Genomic DNA, 26,615 nt, shown 5'->3' on the forward strand with positions numbered 1-26,615 from the left:
ATTTGTTTGTTTGTCCACACAGAACATATGTCTATTAACTGCATACTATTAAAATTATCATGGTGAATAATGACAATAACTCGAAGGGCACTCAGTCGAGCGCATACCTCCACCATGAAATGTGCTATCCACGAGAACATGTCTGTTCTCGTGGATCCCCGAGAACATATCTGGCCCAATACATTTTTGAAATGTGCTATGCAATACTATATCGTTCGGGCCAATATCTTGCAATGATGAAGAATCATTTAAGTTCGAGTAGCCGGATCTGGATCTTCACCAAAATCTAATCTGTTCGTCCGTGTCACACACTGAACCTGTCCACAAAATTTAATCTGGATCTGTCCACAACTTTTTGAGATATCCTGCACACAAACAAACACAGAAAGGGGTGAAAACATAACCTTCTTCACCTTTTGGTGGCGGAGGTAATAATGACAATATTGAAAATGATAAATGTTCGTGAGACCATCTATTAATTATTTGCCATTGGAAAATGAGCACAGTGCAATATTAATTATGTACTTTAGAAACATGTATATGTCTATAATTACAGACCAACACAATTTGAGTACATCTGTCAATGACGTGCCAATAGGCTGTGAGTAGTGTCTATTAATTACGTATCATTGGCCTCTGGTGTTCGTGTTGGGTCCATTCTCATTCTCCCTCGAAAGTACCATGCTCCTCACAGAATGTCAGTGCCACCGAAGCAGCTTCCCCCTCACATCTGCAAAGCTACCTCTTTCGCCTGCCCTCTCTCTTCCATCTCATCACTCCACCACCTCCAATCTTCAACTGCCCTCTGCCCCCGTCTTACGACTCCCCACTGCACCTCAACATATCACCACCGAACTTTTTCTCCTCATCCGGCCCTCTCCCCTACCTCTTCTGCAATCCTGCACACTTTCAACAACTCTCCTTACCTCCTCCCTCGTCCTAACCTCCCCTCCTCTGCACCCAAAGCCTCCTCCCCTCCCTCTTCCTTAACAATGTGGACCTCAAACCTGACGCATCTTCCCATACAGTTTCCCTCCGACAAATCAGACATAATCTGCTTAACAGAAACTTTCCTCCTTTAAGACATCTCTAACACCTGAGTATCTCTCCCTGGTTACTCCCTCCTACGGTATGACAGACCTGAGCCTCGTCCTGGAGATGGAGTTGCTCTCTTCATCAAAGACTCTATTCCTCACTCTCCATGCACTACCCTCACTTCCCCACACCCCAGGAATACCTCTGGCTATGGCTTCCACTCCCACCTCATGTTTATGTGTGTTGTACGGTCTACCAAACAGTGATGACTCCATTTACACCTCACTCTCCGAAAACATGGGCCAACTTCTATCCTCTCATCCAAACTCTCTCTTCCTCATATGTAGTGACTTCAATTGTCATCTGGGTGTGGGTCCCTCTCTCACCTGCCATGGCACTTTAGCAAAAGACTTCTGCGACTCATTGGGACTGACTCAATCTGTCAACCTCCTGACCCGGATCTCAACCAACGGTACTCCATCTCTTCTGGGTCTGATTTTGACCAATTTCCCTGAAAATATTTGCTGTTCTTCCTCTGCTCCAATCGGTTGTCTTGTCTTGACAAATGCTTGTCAAAGTCGCCGTCTCTGGCTGTTATTGGAGAACCACCTCAGCGCCGTCAAATCTGGCATTTCACTCTGGCCGACTGTCAGGAACTTCAAGCAACCATCAAACTTCTAGACTGGTCTCCCATCTCGACTTTCTCCAACATCAACTCATCCTGGGAATTCTTTCAAAGAAACTTGCTCTCATGCACAGATTTATCCCATCTCGTCTTCAGTTGTCATACCCTTCCTCCCACCCCATGGTACACTGAAGCTTGTGGTAAGGCAGTTGTACTGAAACAACTTGCCTTTGCCTCATGGACAGCAACTCCAACGGAAAGTAATCTCAGTTCCTTCCATAAAGCTCAGAACAAGTGTGTGTCTCCCTTCAGGAGAGCCAGGAAACGACATCTTTCGAATCTCAAGTCTGAACTCTCAAACCTCTCTCCCTCCTCCAAATCCTGGTGGCATCTAATCAAATCTGTTTCTGGTGTATGTTCCCCCTCCATCCCCTCCCTTACCTCAAATGACCGCACAGGTGACACTGCACGTGAAAAGGCTGAATGCCTAAACTCCGTGTTTGCTTCTAAATCTTGTGTCCCAAACCCATTGCTTTCAGTACCCACACATTACCCTGTTGCACCCAGCTGTTCATGGACTCTGTGTCATTGCCTCCTGACAAGGTGGAGTGTTTGCTGTCAAACCTCGACTCAGGTTCTGCAACCGTTCCAGACGGCATCAGCCCACGTGTCCTAAAAACCTGCTCTGCTGCTCTTGCTCACCCTCTCTCTGTTCAATTCACCCTCTCATTCGCTCAAGGTCATCTGCCATCTGCCATCTGCTTGGAAATCAGCAAACATTACTGCGCAGCATAAAAAAGGTGCAACAACAGATCCCTGCAGCTACAGACCAATTTACCTTCTCCCAATCAGCAACTTTATCGAATCCATCATCATTTCAGACATTAAATCCTTCCTCATTTCCAATGGCTTGATTTCCTATCAATTTCGATTCAGACCAGGTCACTCTTCCCTGCATATGCTGCTTCTTCTCTTCCAGCAATGGATGGAGATCCTCACTGCCAGACATGAAATCGCAGCCATCTCCCTTACTGGTTTTCATCAATGATCTCTCCGACTCCTCTTTATCTCTTTGCTAATGACTCCACCCTCTGCCGTACCAACTATCATCTCTCAGATCGGCAAGCAGCAGCTTCTTCACTCTGCAGATCTGGATAAAATCACAAGCCAATCCAACACCTGGAACATGTCTTTCAATCCTGACAAATCTCAGACTCACTATGTCTCTCCGAAAGGACCGTCTGGAAACCCCTCCCACCGCCCCCACCCCCTCCATCTACTTTCTCAACAATCCTCGTGAAGAAGTCCTTTCATTCAAACTTCTGGGACTCACTATCTGCCATGATCTTTCCTGGGAAAGCCACATTTCAAACCTGGCCTCCAATGCCATTCGCCGACTGGGCATCCTCTGTCGTGCAGGCCTTCCTTGGCACACCTGAGCTCCTGACCACATGCGAAGCTATCGTCCGCAGCCTAATGGAGTATTGCTCTCCCCTCACCTTTCACCTTTCTTGGCTTCATGCTGTGGAAACCAAGGCATTTGGGATAATTGGTAACTCCCTCGATGAGGCTGAGTCTTTGGGTCTCTCACTCTCTCAACGCAGGCAGGTCGGTGGTCTTTCTGTCTTCCACTGTCTCCTCTCTGCCCACGCTATATGTACCCCGCTCTGTCTGCTATATGTACCCCCTTTCCCTCCCTCCCTGCTCTGTCTGCGATATCTTCCCCCCCCCATATTTCCACAGGGTGCTCATGGTCTGCCAGCAACCCCCTTCTGGTGCTCACCTTCACTCTTTCATTCCTCTTTTTTTCCCCCACCTTTAGAACAAACTCCCACACTCTCTTCAGTCATACTCTTCCCTACAGCTCTTCAAAACAGCTGTTCACCACCATCTCTTATCTTCTCCCATCCAAACCCACGATCTGTTCTACCTCCGTTAATTCACCCCAAACCCACCTTCAAATTCCCTGCTTTCCTTCCTGAAAGACCCTATAGTGTCCATATCGTTTACCTCGTGTCCCCCAACCCATCCCTCGCACTTCCACAGATCTCCTCATGTGTCTGTTCCCCACTGTTTTGTCCTTTCCTCTCTTGTTCCCCTTGTTGTATGTTTCTGTGTGTTAGGTCTTGTACGAGCCTTGACATTGTACACACAAAAAAGGTTATCCTGAGTCATTTGCCATTGCCTTCCCAGCAGTAGTTAGAAATTTGGAATTTTGGCCAGGGTGCCTGCGCTAATTTGCCTTCTCTTCGCGAAGGACTTTGTGGGGTTTTTAACGTCCACCAACAATTGCCGGCAAATGGGAAGTAGGTCCATTAATTATGCACTAATTCAATGTGCATACATCTATTAATTACATAAATACTATAAAAGGAGCTTTGCCTCTGAGTTTCACCTATTGGTTGGACAGTTTGCCTGACTCCACCCACAATTTCTATACAGTTCTACAGCCAACATGTTGGTGCTTATTACTGTGCGAAGTCAGTCATCTTTGGAGCTGTCATAGTCACAATTGCCATGCTGTCCATATACATTTTACCTTGGTGTAAAACGACCAGAGTGACAGTCAAAAGTATTTTGTGCCAATGGGCATCACAGGCCTTGGGAAAGATATTCCTCAGTAGTCTATTGTTTGTATACCACCCATAACTGTGTGGCATTGTCAGGCAGGGATTTTACTGTGGCGGTTAAGCAGGTCCTTACTATTATTTCCAGTTATTTTCTCTTCAACGACTCGACCAGGGACCATAAAATCCATGTCATCATGAAGGTACACGACATGGCCAAAAGTATGTGGACACCTACTCGTCCAACTTCTCATTCCAAAATCATGAGCATTTATATGGAATTGGTCTCCCTTTCCTGCTATAACAGCCTCCACTCTTCTGGAAAGGCTTTCCACGAGATGTTGGAACATTGCTGCGGGGATTTGCTTCCATTCAGCCACAAGAGCATGAGTGAGGTCAGGCACTGATGTTGGGCGATTAGGTCTGGCTCGCAGTCAGTGGTCCAATTAATCCCAAAGGTGTTTGATGAGGTTGAGGTCAGGCTCTGTGCAGGCCAGTCAAGTTCTTCCACACCAATTTCAACAAACAATTTCTGTATGGACCTTGCTTTGTGCATTGGGGCATTGTCATGCTGAAACAGGAAAGGGCCTTCCCCAAACTGATGCCACAAAGATGGAAGCACAGAATCGTCTGCAATGTCATTGTATGCTGAAGCATTAAGATTTCCCTTCACTGGAACTAGAAGCCTAGCCCAAACCATGAAAAACAGCCCCAGACCATTATTCCTCCTTCACCAAACTTTACAGTTGGCACTATGCATTTGGGAAGGTAGCGTTCTCCTGGCATCCCCCAAACTCAAGTTCGTCTGTCAGGTTGCCAGATGGTGAAGCGTGATTCATCACTCCAGAGAACACGTTTCCACTGCTCCAGAGTTCAATGGTGGTGAGCTTTACACCACTCCAGCTGACGCTTGGCATTGCGCATGATGATCTTCGGCTTGTGTGCGGCTGCTCGGCCATGGAAAGCCATTTCATGAAGCTCTCAACGAACAGTGCTTGTGCTGACGTTGCTTCCAGAGGCAGTTTGAAACTCGGTAATGAGTGTTGCAACCGACAACAGACAATTTGACCACGCTATGCACTTTAGCACTCGGTTGTCCCATTCTGTGAACTTGTGTGGCCGACCACTTCGTGGCTGAGCTGTTGTTGCTCCTAGATATTTACACTTCACAATAACAGCACTTACTGTTGACCATGGCAGCTCGAGGAAGGCAGAGATTTGACAAAGTGACTTGTTGGAAAGGTGGCATCCTATGATGCTGCCACATTGAAAGTCATTGAGCTCTTCAGTACAGCCCATTCTATTGCTGATGTTCGTCGCTGGAGATTGCATGGCTGTGTGCTTGATTTTATTCAACTGTCAGCAATGGTTGTGGCTTAAATAGCTGAATCTACTAATTAGAAGGAGTGTCCACATACCTTTGGCAATGCAGTGTAATTGTTGAGGACTTCAGGAATCTCGCAACATTGTGAAAGAAAATATGTCGTCATTTAATTTTTAACTGTGTGCATACAGTGCTTGCATCAGGAAGAAAATTGGTTTTGGGTCTCGTGGTCATTTGACAGTTCCAATTTCATGGGGTTTCCACATATGTCATGGAATTATGAATTGGACAGGCAACTGTGAATGACATGTCGGAACAGTTTTGATCGTGGTTTCTGTGAAGTCGCTGATAGCACGATAGGGGAGGGGAAAGCGTTAAATGTTCCGATGTGTTGCCACCTGTTTGCTTTCAGGAGAGGACAGAGTTAGAGTCAGGGTGGAGTGAGGAGGTGGAGTTTGAGGATTTGGAATATAGGAGGGGTGGAGGGAGTGATGACTTGGGGGTTTGTGAGGAAGAAGAGTTGAGGACTTGGTCACATTTTTCCTTGTGTGGATGTTCCCCAAGTCCCTGTTATTACTAATGAAATATGATTACTGTACTATTAATTACATTTCATTGGGAAGTAAGTATTAATTACGTGCTGTGTGAACGTGAGTTGGACCATGAGTGTCTCTTGCATATTACTGGAGACAAGATGACCCGTGAACCCGTTGAGTTCCCGTCATAGACTCATAGAGAAGGACTGGAACCTCATGATCTCGGGGTTTGTAACTTGAGTCTGAAGGATTAACTTGAGTCTGGGGCGAAAATGACTTCTAGAAGGGCTAGAGACACGATCTCGGGATCCATACATGGGTTTTGAGGACGGCAAGTTCAATAGTGTCATTTTCAACACCACCTGAGGTCATCTTCAAGGTCAAAAGGTCATATTTCAAGGTCAATTTACTGAATTTTGGTATATTCTTGCCCGTTTTTGTGTCTTACTCATAGAGGAAAACTTTTTTAAAATCTATTACAAAACATGACATTGTGCACCTATTGCACCAACTTGCTGATTTCTATCATCGTTAACTCAAGTATGTTTTGTTTGTTTCTCTTTCAGAAACTGTCCAGATGGTGATCTCACAGGATCTTTGTGTTTCCTGCTTTGGTGACAATATGCCACGTCGTTGCAGCTGCTTTGGTTGTAGAGGAAACTATGATGGGACGCCTTATGTAAAGGTCATATCCTTCCCAAAAGATCCTGAGGAGAGGGAGAGATGGATATTGGCAATGCCAAATGAGAAAGAAAGCTTGAGGTGCTTAAAGGAGATATATATTTGTGAGACACATTTCAATTGTGATTGGGTGTCAGATCGGGGTTGCAAACGACCCAAAGAACCCCCTCAACATTTCCTGGAGTACCGAAATCAGCTTTGAAGCAGGTGACCTCAGCTGATGAGGCTGCAGACAATATCCAAGATTTCGACCACTTCTGTGCTAAAATCGGCTCCTATTTTCATGGCTTTAACGTCATAAAAGACCAGGAAAACCTTTACCTATCAAGAACTGATGCTACTGGACAAACTGTCAAGCAGTTCTTTCATTTCCAACAGGTTCACTCACCTTTAGGATTTCTATTCTTGAATAGAGTTGAGAAAGATGGCATTGAGGTGCCCAAACGACTTTTTCCTTCGCAGAAGAACAGCCTGCTCTCAAAATGGTCCCAGATTAGATCCATAACTGACCAGGTAAACATCTATGAATGCACAAGCAAGGAAATTCTTCAGCTTGTAATCGGCCAGCTCTGTTGGATGACAGGTACACGAGCTTCCTCATTTCACCTTCCTTCTGGCGCAGCTGCATCTTATGTTCAAACCTCTTGATCATTACCGATTTGATACTGATACTATGATTTTCGCAATTCAGCTTCACAACATATCACCCAGTGCATACAAAATGATTCGTCGATCCGGCTTAATCATTCTACCATCAACAAAAAAGGTAAAACAGATACTTGCTAGTAGTCAGCAGGACTCCAACCTCAAAACCTTGTTCGACCAGCTTAAACCACAGCAGCGTTTGGTCAATTTAATGTTTGACGAGGTAAAGCTGGTCGAGACATTGCGATTTTCTGGAGGGCATGTTGTAGGATATGCTCAAAATGCAGCAGCGGGTGGTGAACACGAAATGCTTGCTTCACATGCTATGGTTGTTGAAGTTGCCTGCCATTTCGGTGGTCCACGCTATATTCTACGCATTTTTCCCTGCAAAAAACTAACTGCCGATCAGCTGAAGGAACTCCTTATCGAAGCTGCATCAGCTGTAGTTGGTGCTGGCAGTACTGTGATTTCTTTGATATGTGATGATTGCAATACCAACCACAGTGTTTATTCAAAACTTGTAGAACCAGGAAGTTGTCAAGTGCTGTCAATTCAAGAGCAATCTATGTTCTTAGTGTACGACTACGTGCACATCTTCAAAAATGTTCGCAACAACTGGATTACTGTTGATGAGACACTCATTTGTCGTAGATGGTAATGAGTACAAAGCTTACTGGAGTGATATTCAGAAGGTTTATGAGATCGACAGGCTACTCCTATTCGCTTCACCAAGCTGTCACACACCGCTGTTTTCCCCAAGCCCCATCAACACCAGAGCGTACCATTGGTATGCCAAGTGTTCAATGACAAGACTGTCACTGCTTTAAAGACCTTCAATGATTCACTGGGCATCAGCGAAGGCACAATCATGCTCACCCAGATAATGAGTGAGTGGTTCAAGATGATGAACATGAAAGACCGTTTCTCAGCTATCCATCTGCGCGACGAATCCAGACAGCCTTGGACAGCAGACTGTACAAGTTTCACTAGGCTGGAGCAGGCCTGCCAAATTGTATCTACCTGCGCATGGCAAGGAGGTGGTGGTCGTAATCTGAAGCAAACTCAGCAAACTGCTGAAGCCTTCACTGTGTCCACGCGTAATAATGTGGATGTTGCCAAATTGCTTCTGGCAGAGAAAGACTTTGACTACGTTCTTCCTGCTATATTTGCAGATGAAGCCTTGGAAAAGTTTTTCGGCCAAGCCAGGCAAAGAAGCGGTGTAAACTTCTACATTGACGTAGTTGACATTATTGCTGCAGCTAAAATTGTAAATTTGCAAACACTCATTAAGCATGACATTATGCCCGAATCTAGTTCTCGTGTGATTGATTGCGACAAGAACTGTACAACTTCCATAAATCCAGATGAGCGAACTGAACTCATTGACGAGATTAATCCTCAAGACACTCAGGATCTCTTGGGGTCTGACGATGCCCTTAAGCATAAAGTAGTTTATTTGGCCGGACACCTTGTTCATAAATATGGCGATAGCGCTAGTATGGAGGAGATCATTGATGATGAAGATGGTAACGAGGTGTCATCTGAGTCTCTAGATAATTTGAATAGAGGTGGATTGAGTGTGCCGACTATGTCAACCATCTTTTTTTGTACATAATGCCTATAATTTGGATGACAAGACTTACATGCGTTGCCGATTTAATTTTGCTGAGCCGTTATCCTCTGTAGATGCACCTTTAGCTAGTAGTAATGCTGCATGTACTACTTTAGCTCACATTCTATTGAAAGCTCATGTCCTCAATGTAAGTGACAAAGAAAAAGCTTTGGGATGCCTCAGGAGGCAAGAAAAGCTCTCCAACTAGTGATAGACATAGACATAGTTGTAATAGGCATAGTGTTGTGACATGCATATAATGTTTATTTAAAACTGTTATGGTTGTGGGAATTCGCATTACACCAGAAAGGGTCCTCAGGTGAGATATATCGGTAAGTTCATGTGTCGTTAGCCCAAACCCGTTGTATTGAAGGAATATGTGTGATTCATCCGGGCTGCGATGCTTTGAGTTAACCATTTTTCTTTCTCTATTGTTATTTTGGACCATTAAGCCACCAACAACTCAAACACCACCACCTTTGCCTCTTTACCTCCACAACTCCATCCCGCAAACATCGCTTCACCACCATTCCCAAACGACGCCCGCCAACCACCAAACCACCACAGCAAACCCCCCACCACCTTCGCCTATCTCCTACAACCATCAACCACACCACCAGTCAACACCAAACGTCGTGCTGTCCAGGGCCTGTTCGGTAATTGATGCCGAACGCGTCGAGCCACGGGTACGAATGCGTTCCTCTCGGGGAGAAATTCGGATCAGGAAGGGTTCACGCCCCTTTTTCTCCGTCCAATGGGCGAGCATCGGGCGGTATGGCCCCGCCTCCAAGCGCGATGAATGTGGATTCTTCACGGGAGAGAATTCGGATCAAAAGAAGCTCGCGCCCGTTTTTGCCACGCCAATGGCTGAACAGAGGGTGGCGTGGCCCCGCCTCCAATCGCGTTTTGATCCTAAAATCTGCATACAGGCTCCTCCTCCGGTCTGTAAAGACGCGAGCACAAGGCGACTCGCGCGTTCAGTTCAGGTCGAGTGAAGACGCAGTTCGGGTCGAGTGAAGACAGGTCGTCGTCGGGGGTTCGGGTCGAGTGAAGACTGAGGTCGTCGTCGAGGTTGGAGAGTTGGCGTGTGTTGTTGTCTCGTCGCTGGGCTCGTCTCATCGTGGAATCGACCCACCTTTGCTCTCACAAGCGACCAAGCCAGCCAGCCATTCCCCTCGCTCGACCCTGAGCATCAACAATTCTCCCCCCCCCCATCCGCGCTGAGATAGTGCCGGTGGCCCCGTTCCTTCCCCACCCTAACCGTAGTTCCGACCCAACCGTGCTGGTGCGGAGCACGCCGGAGAGGGCTCACCGACCACGCCAGGGGCACGGAGTCGGGGCGCAGCTGCGCGGATATTGCGGCTTGCCCGCCATCACGTCACGAGGATGCGGGTAAGACCTTTTCGGTCTCGTGGACCTGGCTGCTCCTCCAGGCTCCGCACATTTGGTCCACGGACCTGTCTGCCTCCTTGCCTGTGAGAGTGGCTTTCGTTTCCTTTGCTTTTGAATGAATGCTGTGGCGCGCGCCATCCGACAAGTATAATTGTTTAAGTGTTGTAAATAATTATAGTCGGTCGTAGTTTTGTGTCATTGCATTACTGCCATACGTGCTTGTGTGTGTGAACTGTTTCCCGTTTTGTTGCGTCCTTTTTCTCCCCTTATTAAAAGCTCCATCTTGCATCACGTAAGGGATTGATAGTGGGTTTAAAACACCCGGTAAATAATCTGAACCGTCGAGGTCGACGATAACTCCGCTCGGTTATCCCTGCAGCACGGAACGAGCTGCTTAAGCGGTTTGTGTCCGTAGTCGACCTGCGGCGTGGTAAAACTCCTCGGTACGCTACTCGCTTGGGTACTTAGGTTTATCGACATTCGGTGATTCACCCTATTTCGCGCGGTTAGAATGCGGACTGGGTTGTAGTGAGGTTAAACCCCCACCCGTGGCTAGCTCCTTGGTGGTAGTTCCAAGAAGGTTACGACTGAATTGTCCATTCCGGTGGGCAACGTGTCGCGATTTGAGTTATGTGGCCGATCGCATGTCGGACGGGCCAGAATTTGCAACAATACGATATATGACAATAAATATCAAAGTTTGACAGCTCTACACACTTGCATCTTGTTACAATCAGCCATCTCTCACCGTTTATGAGCTAGACACAAAAACGGGCAAAAAAATAGCAAAATCCAGTAATTTGACCTTGAAGATGACCTCAGGTGGTGTTGAAAATGACACTATTGAATTCGCCGTCCTCAAAAACCCCTATATGGATCCCGAGATCGTGTCTCTAGCCCTTTGAGAAGTCATTTTAGCCCTGGACTCAAGTTAATCCTTCAGACTCAAGTTACAAACCCCGAGCATGGGAGGTTCCAGTCCTTCTCTATAGGAGTCTATGGTTCCCGTTGACAGCGGTTGATAAAAAAAAAAGATAGCTCTAGCAAACGATGCTGCTGAGGTTGTTTTCATTGATCAAATAATCCCGAAGAGTACTTGACTGAATCGGGAATTGAATTTTTCAATAATTTTTTTCGTTGCCTGATTTGAACGAAACTTGATATTGCGCGTCAATGTGAAAAAAAACAAACGGAGAAAAGAAAGTCGAAGAAATTATTGTGCGTCATCTTCAAAACACAATTTTATTTATAAATGAACACGGAAGTATTAGATGAAAATGGTGGTTTATTTTATGCTCAAAAATAAATCGTTCTTTGTCTCTACTAAATGTTTGAGATTTTTTAATAAATCATTTCAAGGTAAAAAAAAAAAAAGAAGATAGCTCCAGCGAACTATACCGCTGAGGTTGTTTGTGTGTGTGTGTGTGTGTGTGTGTGTGTGTGTGTGTGTGTGTGTGTGTGTGTGTGTGTGTGTGTGTGTGTGTGTGTGTGTGTGTGTGTGTGTGTGTGTGTGTGTGTGTGTGTGTGTGTGTGTGTGTGTGTGTGTGTGTGTGTGTGTGTGTGTGTGAGTGAGTGAGAGAGTGAGAGACCACTGTTTCACGACAACCACTGGTCCGATCTAATTGAAACTTGTCAGGTATATTGCTGGGGCCCTGTGGGTGTGCCTTTTCAAGGTTTGATATTAACGGGACGAGTGCTTCCCAAGTTATGGCCATTTATTTACCAACCAATGACAAGACACGTTGCTGTGTAGGCGTGGCCGATGGGGAAGAGAACCTCAGCCGCGTTCCCCATTACGGGTTACAATGTACGGACTTCCGGATAGTGATGACTTAGTGTATTCCAATAATTTCTCGATTTCTTATGCGCATTTATAGATAAACACAATGCCTGAATCCAGTCGTCGTTTACGAGAGCGAAGAGTGTGGTTGTTTGAAAGTTTATGGTTTTTTTGTTTTGTTTTTGCACGTAGGTTTTTTTTTTCTCTCTCTCTCTCTCTCTTCTCTTTGCGTTTTTCCTTGCGATGACATTGCGAAAAGGCAAAATACGTTGGCGCTAATTGAATAATTTGCCATTAAAACTAAATTGCGAATAATCGTAACTGCGATATGCGAACTTCCAGACAGTGAGGACTTAACTTCCGGACTTCAGGATAGTGACGACTTACTATATTCTTTCTAGATTTTTTTTTTCTCGATGTATCGACTTAGAAAGAATACAGTTTCTCGATTTCCGTACTTTCTCGATTTTCTTAAACACAATGCGCCAATCCAGTCGTTTATGACAGCGAAGGAATGAAGCTGCGTGTCGTGCATGCGCAATGGAATCTAACGAAGCATGAGCTGCTCGCTTGACACGCGACGTTACTCGTGTGACAAGGCGTCGTGCAGCTGAAACGGATGAAGAATAAACTGCTCGCTTGGCAGACAGCACTGAACGCGAGGCAAGGTGTCATGCAGAAGAAACGGATGAAGAACGAACTGCTCGCTTGGCAGACAACACTATAGACGCGAGGCAAGGCGTCGTGCAGAAGAAACGGATGAAGAACGAGCTGCTTGCTAGACATACGACGCTACGCGCGTGACAAGGCGTCATGCAGCTGAAACGGATGAGGAACGAGCTGCTCGCTTGGCAGACAACACAAAGTGAGGCAAGGCATCGTGCAGAAGAAACGGATGAACAACAAGCTGCTCGCTTGGCAGACAACACTGGACGCGAGGCAAGGCGTCGTGCAGAAGAAACGGATGAACAACGAGCTGCTCGCTTGGCAGACAACACTAAACGCGAGGCAAGGCATCGAGCAGAAGAAACGGATGAAGAACAAGTTGCTCGCTTGGGAGACAACACTGAACGTGAGGCAAGGCATCGTGCAGAAGAAACGGATGAAGAACGAGCTGCTCGCTTGGTAGACAACACTGGACGTGAGGCAAGGTGTCGTGCAGAAGAAATCCCTCACCAGCGAGAAGACCGGCAAGTAAGGGATACCCTGCGCCATCAGGACGTACACCGTGCGAGACGAGAGCAGGCTCACCGTGAGAATCGTAACCTTGCTCGATACGATGATACCGATTTCTTCCGAGAGGAACTTCATGTTGAGTACAGGCACGCATTGAGCAGGACCTCATTATTTCAATACACGAAATACTCACATTGTGATGCTTTTGTGTGGAACGAGGAGAGAAGAGGATTTTGCTGCAACCACGGCAAGGTCGACCTTAAGCATGATCCTACGAATCCAAAACCCGGTTAAATTCCATCACAACCTCCAGATGCTATTAAAAACCTTTTCCTTAACCAGGACTTTGTGAAGCACGTGAAACAGTACAACAACGCGCTGGCAATGACAAGTATCGGTGTCCGAGAGATAGGTATGCCTGGCTTCAATCCTGGTGTGCGCATACAAGGTAAGGTTTACCATTACATTGGTGCTCCTCTTGCCGATCTGGGTTGTACCCTATGCTTTGCTCAGATCTACTTTCACGATCCAGCCCATGAGCTGGAGTATCGTCGTGCCCACGCCTCGTACAGTAGCCTGAATGAGCAGTTTTTGTTAAGAGCACAACAGGCCATTCATGAGTGCAACCCATACATCCAGCAATTCAAATCAGCCATTGAGTATGTGGTTAACAATGATAGCGCCAATGAACTGAAAATTGTATTAACAGGTCGCACACGGCACCGAGACCTTCATCATGGTACCGTCAACCTTCCCTCATCAGACAGTGATGTAGCTGTCATTGCTCCAGGGGCAATGAGAACAGAGCAGTTTGGAAGGCTGGCAGTCGGTGTTCACCTCAGAGGAGGAGGTTTACAGACAATAGATGCCATGCATCCAGCGTATGACCCTCTATCATACATACTTCTACTACCCTGCGGCTCCCAGGGGTACTACACTGAGTTGGCAGGGATAACGCCAACATCTTTATACCGCTACCATCTCCAAGTACGTGATCCTACTCATCACTTCAATCTACTGCTTCGTGGTGGAAAGTTGACACAGCAGTATGTGACATGATGGCAAAAATTGAGTCACACCGTCTCAATTGGATTCGCTGCAACCAGAAGTCAATTAAGGCAGAAAAGTAGAAGATCATCGTTGATGCGTTGAACAGTGACGCTGAGGTGCTACCTGGATGCCTCACCATTCTGCCGCCGTCAATTTATGGGTCGCCACGTTGGTATGCCAAAGAGTTTCAGGATGCAATGGCTTTGGTCTGAGTCAAGGGAAAACCTGACTTTTTCCTAACATTCACCTGCAACCCAAAGTGGCCAGAAATTAAACAATCGCTTTTTTAGGGTCAGTCAACCAATGAAAGACCTGATATCATCGCCCGGGTGTTTCATATGAAGGTGGAAGCACTCAAAGCAGACCTCCTGAAGAATGACATCTTGGGGCATGTGGATGCTTATGTGATGGTGAAGGAAATGCAAAAGCGTCACCTTCCCCAAGTTATCCAGAAGAGGGTGAACAATACACATGCTCCTGACCGTGGTACCTCGCGACAAGCCCAGAATACCAGCAGATGTCGATCACGTGTTCTCTGCTGTGATTCCTGACAAACGCACAAATCTGGAACTACACCGTATCGTGACATCGCACATGATTCACAGCCCATGTGGGGAATGGAACATCTCGAGCCCTTGCATGGCAGACCGGAAGTGCACAAAGGACTATCCCAAAGCCCTATACTAGGAGAAACGACAAGCTTCTCTGATGACTCCTATCCCCTGTACAGAAGATGGGCAGAAGCAGCACCTGGTGATCCCATCATGAAGACAATACGAGGCGGTGCTAAGGTATTGGTTAACAATGCTTGGGTTGTGCCTTACAATCCATATATTGTCATCAGGTACGATGCTCAGATCAACCTTGAGATCGTATGTGCCGTCACCAGTGTGAAGTACCTGTACAAATACCTTGAAAACGGCCCGGACCAGTGCCTGGTCAGATTAGAGCCACATGAGAGGATGCGAGAGGCATTACGACATGATGAAGTGACACGATACGAACTAGGGCGTTACATCACCGCATCTGAGGGATACTGGCACATATACGATTTCCTCATTCAAAGCAAGTACCCACCAGTCGAGATGCTAACACTCTATCTACAGGATGAGCAGGTGATCACGTTCACTGACGAAGGTGCCGTACAGAATGTGGCAGAGTCAGGACCCCCTGCAACAACGCTCACCACCTTTTTCGAAGCCATGAATCTCCATCCACATATAAGAGTCATGTTCTATATCCAGATGTGTTCCAACACTTCACCTACTTTCGGAAAAGGTTTCAATTGCGGAAGAGAAGGCTGAGTTTCCAGGATAACCGTAAAGCTGATACGGTTGGGCGGCTCCCCATTATTTCTGTCAACTCACATAATGCCGAGTTGTACTATCTCCGCATGCTACTGTACCACGTGCCTGGCCCCACATGCTTTCAGGATCTCCGTCGTGTTGGTGGTAGGGTCATGGAGACCTAGCTGGCAGCCTGCATTGCGTATGGCATCGTTGACAATGACCAGGAGGTGGATTCTGTTGTGGAAGAGGCTGCAAATATTGTATTTGGCCCTGCAGTCCGCAAAGTATTTGTCAACATGCTCATATTCGTCCTCAGAGGCAACCACCTGCAGTTCTGGGAAAGGCACAAGTATGTGCTGTGCGAGGACTTCATGCGTGCAGTAGGTGTGAATGAGCCAAATGGACGCATTGTGAGTGAAGTGCTACTGGAGCTGAGGGACAAAATTGAGAGGCACGGCTTTTCGCTCAGTAAGAGCTTTGGCCTTCCTGAGCCTGAACCAGTTCATTCCCCGTGTCATCGAGCACGAAACAGGGCACAATATAGAAGAACTTGAGGCTCACATCGCTCAAACAGAGTGCCTTCTTAATAATGAGCAGCGCGTTGTTGTCGATAAAGTGATGACGAGTGTGGAACACGGACATGGCTGGATGATCGCAGTTGATGCAAGTGGTGGGACTGGGAAAACATTCACATTGTCTCATATACTCAACAAAGTGCGAGCAAAGGGCAAAGTGGCTCTTGCGACTGCTGCAAGTGGTATTGCAGCTACTCTGCTGCCTAAAGGGGTCACCTTCCATTGGAGGACCAAATGTCCTCTCATTTTCACTGATGAGTCCACTTGCAACATCAGTGAAAATGACACCACTGCAGCACTCATACGAATGACGAATATAATGGTGGTGGATGAGGTTTCAATGATGGATCGTCACATATTGGAGGCAGCAGATCGAACATTCCAGTGGCTTCGGGGCTCAGAGGAACCATTTGGCAGCATCACAATGGTTTTCAGTAGTGACTGGAGGCAGATCCTTTCCGTTGTGTCACACGTTAGCCGTATTGACATCGTTGGAAGGTGCTTCAAGAGCTCATACCTGTGGAGAAAAGTGCAGATACTTCGTCTCACAGTAAACATGAGGATCATTCAGGGTGCTGGAGAACAACACGACGAATCTGATTTTGCAAAATTCCTGCTGGATTTGGGTGAGGGGAAGATTCCTGTAAATCCAGAAGAGGGTGAATTTGCTATTGAGCTCAGGGAACCGCTCATTCTTCCAGGTGAAAAACTTCAGGATATTGTCACTTGGGTGTACGAGGACTTGCACAACAACATTACCAACCCCAAGTGGCTATGCGAGCATGTTATACTATGTCCGACCAATTCCGAAGTCTATCAGGTAAATTGACTACATGACAGCCATATTTCCAGGGGAGGAACATGTTTGCTGTCGCGTCGATACAGCGGAATCTGAGGGTGATCATTTGTATCCGCCTGAGTTCCTGAACACCCTCTGTCCATCTGGTATGCCTCCACATCGGATCACTCTCAAGGTGGATATGGTGATCATGCTGCTACGAAACTTCGACCAGCAGAGCGGGCACTGCAATGGCTCAAGGTACATCATCCATCAGATCCTTCCAAATCTTTTGGTTGCAAAATCTGTGATGGGTGTCAATTCTGGGCACACATTGCTCATTCCACGCATAACCTTGAGTCCATCTGACAACATGTTCCCGTTCACTCTGCGGCGTCGGCAGTTTCCGGTACGACGATGCTTTGCCATGACTGAATAAATCCCAAGGGCAGTCGTAACACCGTGTTGGGGTCTTCTGCACAAGAGACTTCTTCAGCCATGGTCAGTTCTACGTGGCGGCCAGTAGGGTTGGCAGATTCAGCAGCCTCCGCATTCTTGCCCTGGATGAGGAAACAAAGAAGAAGCACCGTTTCCTCAGCAATGTTGTTTATGAAGAGGTGCTAACGAGATAAAGGTCTGTCAAAAGACAATTTTTATTATTTATTTATTATTGAAGAAAAATTGTTCTGAAAATAATTTATCAAAAAAAAGTGCACAACTTTTTTTGGTTTCAAAGTGTCAAAACAGGGTGGCCATTGGAAGTGTTAAGGAATTCAGCTCTACTCAACATGCTTGCCAACGAAATACATCTCATTTTGGTGGTATGCTTTGCAAACAATTTTTTTTTCAAACTTTTAAAACTAAAACAATTTGAACATGGAATACCTAATTACACTGTACTTTCAGGTCTCCTACAAATCCTACCCTGTCGCCTCACCATGGCGTAGGAGTGGCAATGGTCAATGGCAGCGAATGTCATGGCGAGCAAAGACAGGGAGGTAAACTTTATTTTAATGAACTCTGTGTGTGTGTAAGTATCACAGCATGTGATAAGTAACTGTGTGTGATTTACCTCTTGACAATTGTTCATTTCAGACAGATTCTTTTGAAAGCACATCTTCCTCATCTGTTTCTTTCTTGCATCCAATCCAATAGTCATCATCCAATGGTTCGTTCCCCATTATACATTCTCAACTTCAAAGTCCTTCTCAAGTGGTACAATTTCTGGAGTATCCCTCTCAACCATTGGATTGAAAGAAGACTGACAAAGTCCTTCACAAAGTTCAGCATGGTTCTCATTGCCATAAAGTCCAGTATTTGGCAATTCACCATCGTCATGCCATCCATCCAACTGTTTCTCCTCACTATCCCTTGCTTATGAATCCAGAGGAGTGACATCTGGAAATGATTCCTGGGGTACATCAGCAACTGCAAGTTCATCCAATGAAAAATGTTGAGCATCATCTTCATCACTAGAATCCTCTACATCCACATCAAGTGGGGGCATTTTTTCTTCAAAGCTTGCACTCGAGTCACTTTAGTTTGATTCAAGATGAGCCTCTTGCTCAACTAACAGGGAGTTCCAGTTGCTGCGTCTCTCTTCCTCAACACATTTTTCTTGGGATGGTTCTAATATTGGCTCAACACAATAAACTTCAAGATTTGCCTTCTTGTAAGTGCCGAGTTCAGGAAGCAATGCTTGAGGAATATCTCTTTCCTCACCCAGCGCTTCCGCAACTTCAATGTCATTTTTTTCACAGTATCCGTGTCATTCCATACTATACAATCATCGATAAACATTTATGTGGATCCACTCTCAAGTACAGCTGTACCATCTGTATTACAACAGCGAGAAGCACGAGACTCATCATAACCTTCTGCCTTGGCATCACTTCCACAAGGTTCATAAACAGTGAGTAGTTGGCCTTCACAACTACAATCCAGATCTGAGCTCTGGAATTGGTACTGCAAATTCCTTTCAAAAACATCACTTTTCCACTTATCCATTTGACAAGCATCCTGTTCTTCCTCTTGAGTTCTATCTGTGACTGTTAAATCGCCTTGTACTTTTTATAATTGGGCAATTCTCTCTCCAGAGTTTACATCAGCAAGCTTGCTTTCGATTGCTTCAAGATCAGCCACTTGTTTGGTAATTGGCATTTCAACACTACTGTCGCTCTCCGCCAATACATGTTCTGCAAATGATTCAAACATTGGTTCTGCCAAATCTGCTTGACCCTTTTGTGTGATTGGCTGCTGAAATGAGCACTTCATCATATTGTCTGTGAGCCACCATGCCAGACCATTTGAGCTTGTGTGACTCGCAGCATTCTCATCTCGCAGACTCTGTTGGACCCGAGCAACCTCTCCCTTTATGGTATTGTCCCAAGTATTTGGCCACTCCTGTAACATGTCATCCATCCTTTCCCCAATCAATTGTGGCCCCCACAAGCCTTTATCAACTAACACCCACTCTTGTTCTGTTTTATGGGTTTCCAAGTCTTTCACCTTGTGGAAGAGAAAAAAAAAATTATATTCATGTACTCTCAATTATAATTGTTGCTGGTGCTTTATATGCTGTAGTCGAATTGGCTGTCAGTTATGTTTCCCTTTGCCCAAGAGTTTTTTGACCTAAATATTGATAATAGGAATGTCTTACTATGAGACAGGGTGGCCTGGTTGATGGCACTGCAACTTTTGCCATGATTATGTCATTCGCTTTCACCCAGTGGACACGTATTACAGTTTGAGTTCTTTTGCCTAATGCTTATCAGACCTATGTACTCACTGCCTTTTATATACACAATTCCTTGTATTCATTAATTGTAAGACCTATAACCTACGGTCTTATCCTATACTCCTTTTGGTTGTCTGCTTTTTAGTATTTTGTCTCATTCTCACCAAGGCCAGCTGAAAGTCACCATGTTCTCTCTCCCTTTGTTCTCCCAGCCCTCTCCACTCCCAGGAAAGCATATAAATGTCAGAAAATGTAAACTTAGCTCAGTGCAAATCATTGTGGATGTTTACATCTCAGTGTTTTGGACTCCGTGGTACCGCGAATAAATATTCTCTGATCAAATGTACTTTTTGTTGTGGAAAGTGAATGATTTGTGAATTGCAAATTGAGTAATAGGATTTACACCGAGTTGGTTTAACTGAGTTGGTTAATGGAACATAAGAGAACAAAATTCCTCAACAACCTCCTCAGCCAAACCACCACCCTGGTGCTTACAAAATCCCAATTTCTCTTGCTGCTGTTACATTCTGGCATCCACACAAGCGTGATAACCCTCCAGGTCTTTATTTACTTTGTCAATTCTTTTATTTTTTGACCCAATTTCATCTTCCAACTTTTCCCCCAATTTAATCTCCAATGTTGTCTCAAATTCTCCCAGTCTGTCCTTCATTTTGAGTTTCATTCTTTTCTCTATTCAACCAATTCATATCCCCAGTTTTTCTGCTATTCCCTTCTTAATTTTATTCATTTGATCAGTGAAGCCTTTTATTCTCCCTTCATTTTTGCCTTCCAATCGTTCATTCATTTCCCTCGTTTCATTCCTTTGTTTCCTCATTTGTTCACTCATTTAATTCCTTTGTTCATTCATTTTGTTTTCCAATTGTTCAATCATTTCCTTTATTTCCTTCCTTGTTCATTAATTTTGTTTTCCATTCCCCTCATGAATATTATTCCTTTGCTCATAAATTTATTTTTCCATTTCCCTCATGTTATTCCTTTGTTTTTCAATCTGTCCTTTCATTTGCCCATTCATTATTTCCATCATTACCTCCACCACCGAAGGTGAAGGAGGTTATGTTTTCACCCCTTTCTCTCTGCTTGTCTGTTTGTTACTTGTGTGGTGATTATTCCCTTTTCGTATGCTGGTTAAGATGATGATACTTAAATCAGAACAAGAGAAATTTCACTCAAACGAACAATGCAATGATGTGTTGTAAATGAAGTCCGGCTGATGATTGCTCTGTCGTCGTCTCTCCAGCGGTTGTTGAAGAAAGATAGATTTAATGACGCTGAGCCACTACGTTTTTAGAATGGCGTCGAAAATGGTAAGAAGAGGAAAATTCGTTTGTTGCAGTCGTGGTTGTTTAACCAAACAAAATTCATTTCGCTCAATAGTCTTGATAAAGTCGAATAATCACTGAAAAATAATGACGTGTTGAGTGACTCATGAATGGGGGACGAGAAAGGCTTGTTCGTGAAAACGTGCAAGCTTCCAACATGTCATCACCAAAAAATTCTCGTGAGCCCTCGGCCTTCTTAACATATCCCGTGCATTGATTGGCTCTCTGAAAAGATGCAACTGATTAGCGACCAGACTTCACGTGTTTGCTTTATTAATTTGTTCATGTGTTTGAAAAGTTAATGAATTATTGAGAAAATTGGTGATTCACTACACTTGCAAAATCGAAGATTTTTCAAGGATATAGGTCAGTCCATTTTGTTATTCTGTCTGTTTATTAATTTGGGGGGTGCGTGAAGCCCACCCCAGGTTCGAATCCCATTCCAGACACAAAATTTTCAGGCTTCATCCCACCCCTGACACCAAAAATGTTGCATACCCAGGGTCAGGGTGCAAAGACCACGAGGGGGGAAGCTATCTCTGGTTCCCACCAGACACTCGGGAATCGCAGGCCGTCACACACGGATAACTCTGTGATGTGGCAGGTCGCTAATCGATCGTGAACGCCAATAACTCAACCATGTGACTTGAGGTCCTCTGTCGAAACCAGTTACCTAATTAATCACGTGACTTAATTACCGGGGGGCACGCTCTCGGTACGCCTTGTCCAAACTGGGTCACTTTACCGGGTCAGGTGCAGCCGAGCGACACTGCCATGGACGTACAGGCTAGAAGAATGGATCGTTGGGAATAAAGTCCCGGCTTGGCTCAGATACGGACCATGCTGGATCAATGAAAGAAAAGACAAAAACGAGCTGGGAACATTTCTACACAATCATTTATGAACAGGCAGGCGAAGAAAAGCATGTGGCACAATGAATAGATTTATTGTTGTGTGAAAGCAGGGACAGGAAGGAATTCATGAGGTGCGACAGCAAGGCAAGCAACTTACAAAGCAGACAGAGAGCAGACTTGAACCGATATATCTTCCACAATCATAACTGAAAGCTCGGACAGGTGCCAACACACACACACACACACACACACACACACACACACACACACACACACACACACACACACACACACACACACACACACACACACACACACACACACACACACACACACACACACACACACACACACACACACACACACACACACACACACACACTCTCCGATAAAGTGGAGTTAATTAGAATAAAGGAGAGGAGATGAGGCTCACAGTCTTGTAATACCTTGCATGGTTGACCGACCACACAACCAAGTATGTTTTTGGGGGGACACTCCGCTGAGCGATCCCTCCTTAAGAGTTGGCGTGTCGTCTCCTGCTTGGTTACGGAGCCGGCGCAGCGCGTCCACCGGTCCAGAGAATGGGCGAGGCCATCAGACATGAGGGAGGACATTAGGTGGAATCAGGTGGGTGGGTGGAGAAGGTGGAATCAGCACACGAGGAGGCAGGCGGAATCAGGCGGGTGGGTGGAACCAGCGGGGAATGTAGAGATCACATCTTTTGAGGCAAGACCAGCACTGAACGGCTTTGCAATCGACTTTTATAAGATCCATCGTGCAGGGTGGGGGCGACGACCCGAAGCGATGCGTCATCACCCAAATCGTGTGCTCCTATTGGACCCCAGCCACTGCACGACCCGGCCGCCACGGCTGGAAGTGGCCTTATTTTACATCCAACAAGACATGGCTGCGCTGTGGAATCATCTCTCTCTGAACCCCGCGATATGAGTCGCCTTGCACTTAACTCACCATGCTCCGGCAACTGGCTGAGAGCCGCGTCTGCCCCGAATGCCTGCTCGAGCAGCCCCAGCGTGCTGCATTTAGCGCTGATCAATGCGCTTGCTTCATCCGTACGCCATGCTGCCCGAGCGATCCGGCCCACACAGCATGCCTCTGCTTGGTGGCGGCTGCATTGAGATGGAGGTGCGAGAAGATCTCTGCCATCTGTGGGAGATATCAGTGGCCACGGTGGTGAGCGAAGATCGACAGTAAGACGCCGTTATATACCCACACTCAGACCCGACCAAAGATGTGCGCCCTGTGCATCCCATACAGTGCGATGGCAATTATCACGGGGCTGCGCAGGGGTCCGCTATCGTGCATGCGGTTATTTATCACAGTGGTGACCCTCACAGGTGGTTGCCTGAGCGGGGTTCCGTCCCCGATCTGTGTCATGGATTGAAGGAAAGGATTGGATATAGTTATTAGATGCCCTATTGTTGTAGTGGAGGGTTTTTCCGTCATGTGGTTGATGCTTCTTTTCGTCTCCACAAGGACATTCATACGTACCATGTGTGGTGGCCTCGCTGACGGTGGAAAGGAAGAAAGAGATATAATCAGACCTATCTATGAGACCCACACAATGCACTTCGTCCCGTTTACCCATTCGACGTGAGGGAAAGGTCTAACTGCATGTATATTAATGAAATAACTGTCTGGGGATCACTGTATGTTGGGTGCCATTGCCTCAGAAGCATGCAGTTTCTAGAACCACAACGATATTTACATATCATTATGTGTGTATATATATATATATATATATATACATATATATATAGTCGTGGCGCTGGCAGACAAGATTCATCCCCCCCCGACACAAATTGTGGTGACGGATGGTTAACTCCGCGAGCCCGGATGGTCGACCTTCTCCCTTGGAGGCCTACATTCGAGACTCTCGAATATTAATGGGCGCGTGAGGGAAAACAGTTAAGCACTGCACCAGGACAGCACAAGGGTGTGGCGGAATCGTGTGCGATGGGGGGCACAGAAATGGATGTAAGGTTGTGGGGGGGGGGTATACTCGAACTCCACGACAAATCCACGGATATGGCTTCTTAAAATGAACACATTTAATGAAAATAGACAAATATTTACAACGGACAAAAATAAATGTAATGATTATAAATATCTGAGGTAATTTAAACTCGAAGCTGAGACGCTTCAACACACAGACTTAAATACAGACAAGGGGGAACGAAATAAAAGAACATCCCTCCTTATATTTTTGGACTTAGCTTGGCCCAGAGATGGTCTTTGTGGAACTTGGAATCGAGGCGCTTTTATTTGGACGTGTAGACACGCGCACAATGGTGCCAAGTCGCTTCTTTCATAGCAGGACAAACTCACATCAGGCAATTCGTGAGCAGTATTCAACACCAAGGCTCAGAGACCCCGTGCAACTGCTTCGTGTGTGGATCGTCCTCACCGACCCACTATTTGACATACATGAGGCTCGGGATCCGTTCCTCATGACCAAACCAAGAGCCAAAGGCCAGTCAGTGTCTTTCTTCACCAGGGGAGGCAAATTACATCAATACGAATACGAGAATCGTGCCAGCTTCTTCATGCATTGAAGGAAAGCCAGGCGTAGAGCACTGTTCTTACAGGCCATCTCCTAGTTATGTTCTTTCTCGACCATGTGCATCCCTCACTCCACGCTCAACCCCTCTTCACACTGACTTTGTGCGTGCGCTCTCCTGATCTCTCAACTCTGACTCATGCATGACTCTCCAAATCTCTCGTCTCTGACGGATGGAAATGAACCAACGTTTCCTCCTCCAGGCATGGCTTGCTCACACGAAAGCCGGGAAGGTGGGGCTTCTGCCTGCTTGGCACATTTGGCTCCCTTGTAAATGCAAAAACGTAGGAATAGGTTACGGTGGGCAATCACATACTAGGGGAAGCTATTCTTACTCCCCAGCGAATTAACACTGCACCCCTCCCCCCTCCCCCCCCCCTCGTGTGGTGACTCGTAACACTTAAACATACAGTTTCCCTACTTAATTGCATCGACATGTCTCCTGCACGTTCATGGACTACACAACTCTATTCAATCCTAACTTCCCAATTAAATTCCTACATCTACCCCTGAAACCATAACAATATATATGTATATGAGGTGTGTTCAAAAAGTATCCAACTTTAATTTTTCGTGTGTTAACAAATGAAGCTCGGGAGGTGTGGTTTGGTGCACGTATGTAGGCGATCCTAATCCGTATGCGTGAATATTTTCCCGCCTGCAGAAGCTGTTAGTCACCGACAGACCGCCAATGAGTGAGGAAGTGTAAGTGAGCGCCGTCAAATTTTCGTTTTTGACAAAATGACGGATCACTGTGGTCTCATCGCCAGTGATCACTGTGTTGAAGAAGTTGGGATCGCTGTTCAGTCTCCAGCATGTCCTGTGCGATCTCCAAACGGAGTTGCTTCTGCTCGATCATTAGCAGCTTTGGCACGAACTTCGCTGAGATTCTCCTTAAGCCCAAATCGTCAATCACAATGGAATGAACGGATCCAATGCTGATGCCCGCCTTGTCTGCAAGTTCTCTGATCGTGATTCGACGATCCTGCATCAGCAGGGTCCTCACTTGGTCAATGACTATCTCATTTCAGGATGTTGAGGGCCTACCAGAACGTGCTTCACTTTCCACTGATGTGCGACCATCTTTGAAGCGATTGTACCACTCTTTTATCTGTGTGGTGCTCATTGCTTCGTTCCCGAAGGCCTGTTGAATCTTGCGGATCATTTCCACTTGGGAATCGCCAAGCTTTACACAAAATTTGATGCATTAGCATTGTTCAAGTTTTTCCATCATTTTGTCAAAAATAGTGGGGCAACTTAGCATAACAATTGTGCATTTTGTGAGGAAAGCACCAAATTTGGCACACGAGTAGCCTATCATATTATGAACAGATTTGGACATTGGGCCAAATTGGCTACTAGTGTGCCAAATTTGGTGCTTTCCTCACAAAATGCACAATTGTTATGCTATATTTAGCTAAGTTGCCCCACTAAAATGAAAATCCGACGGCGCTCACTTACACTGCCTCACTCATCGGCGGTCTGTCAGCGACTGACAGCTTCTGCAGGCGGGAAAATATTCACGCATACGGATTAGGATCGCCTGCATACGTGCACCAAACCATGCCTCCCGAGCTTAATTTGTTTACGCACGAAAAATTAAGGTTGGATACTTTTTTGAACACACCTCATATATATATATATATATATATATATATATATATATATATATATATATATATATATATATATATATATATATATATATATATATTAGGGTGGTCCAGAAAAAATAATGAACACATTTCCTATCTCCACAAGGCTATTTTTATGCCTTCATATATAACTCAAGAGCACACAAAATTTTTCTTCAAGAAAACAATATTTAGGGGTCACCCTATTTTATTCTGAAATCAGGGATCCCACATAGGATATGATACAAATGTTTGTAACGTAACAATTTATGATTGTACTGCTGCCTTAGTGGGAGTCGGGATCATCTTATGGTGGTTTGATACCAGTCTAAGCAGGAATTGCCCTCATCCTTGGTTAATGTTTCATTATATTTTTGAATTAGGCTGATGCCCCGTTCCGCAGTGTC

At 45.7% G+C, this 26,615-nt stretch overlaps 1 protein-coding gene across 1 annotated transcript; it reads left to right on the top strand.

The window, feature by feature from the left end:
• The first annotated feature begins 15,031 nt into the window (after nt 1-15,031).
• On the top strand, nt 15,032-15,727 carry LOC147029612 (uncharacterized). Its single transcript, XM_085872793.1, has one exon. It carries the CDS (start codon nt 15,032-15,034, stop codon nt 15,725-15,727), a length of 696 nt encoding a protein of 231 aa, XP_085728919.1.
• Nucleotides 15,728-26,615: the final 10,888 nt, after the last annotated feature.

This window comes from Eptatretus burgeri, chromosome 3 (genome assembly GCF_056783735.1).
Source record: "Eptatretus burgeri isolate ZD-2024b chromosome 3, Ebu_testis_v1, whole genome shotgun sequence".
Taxonomy (NCBI): Eukaryota; Metazoa; Chordata; class Myxini; order Myxiniformes; family Myxinidae; genus Eptatretus; species Eptatretus burgeri.

Excerpts from the sequence above, each read along its gene's own strand:
- LOC147029612 (XM_085872793.1), top strand. The coding sequence starts at position 15,032 with ATGTGGGGAATGGAACATCTCGAGCCCTTGCATGGCAGACCGGAAGTG.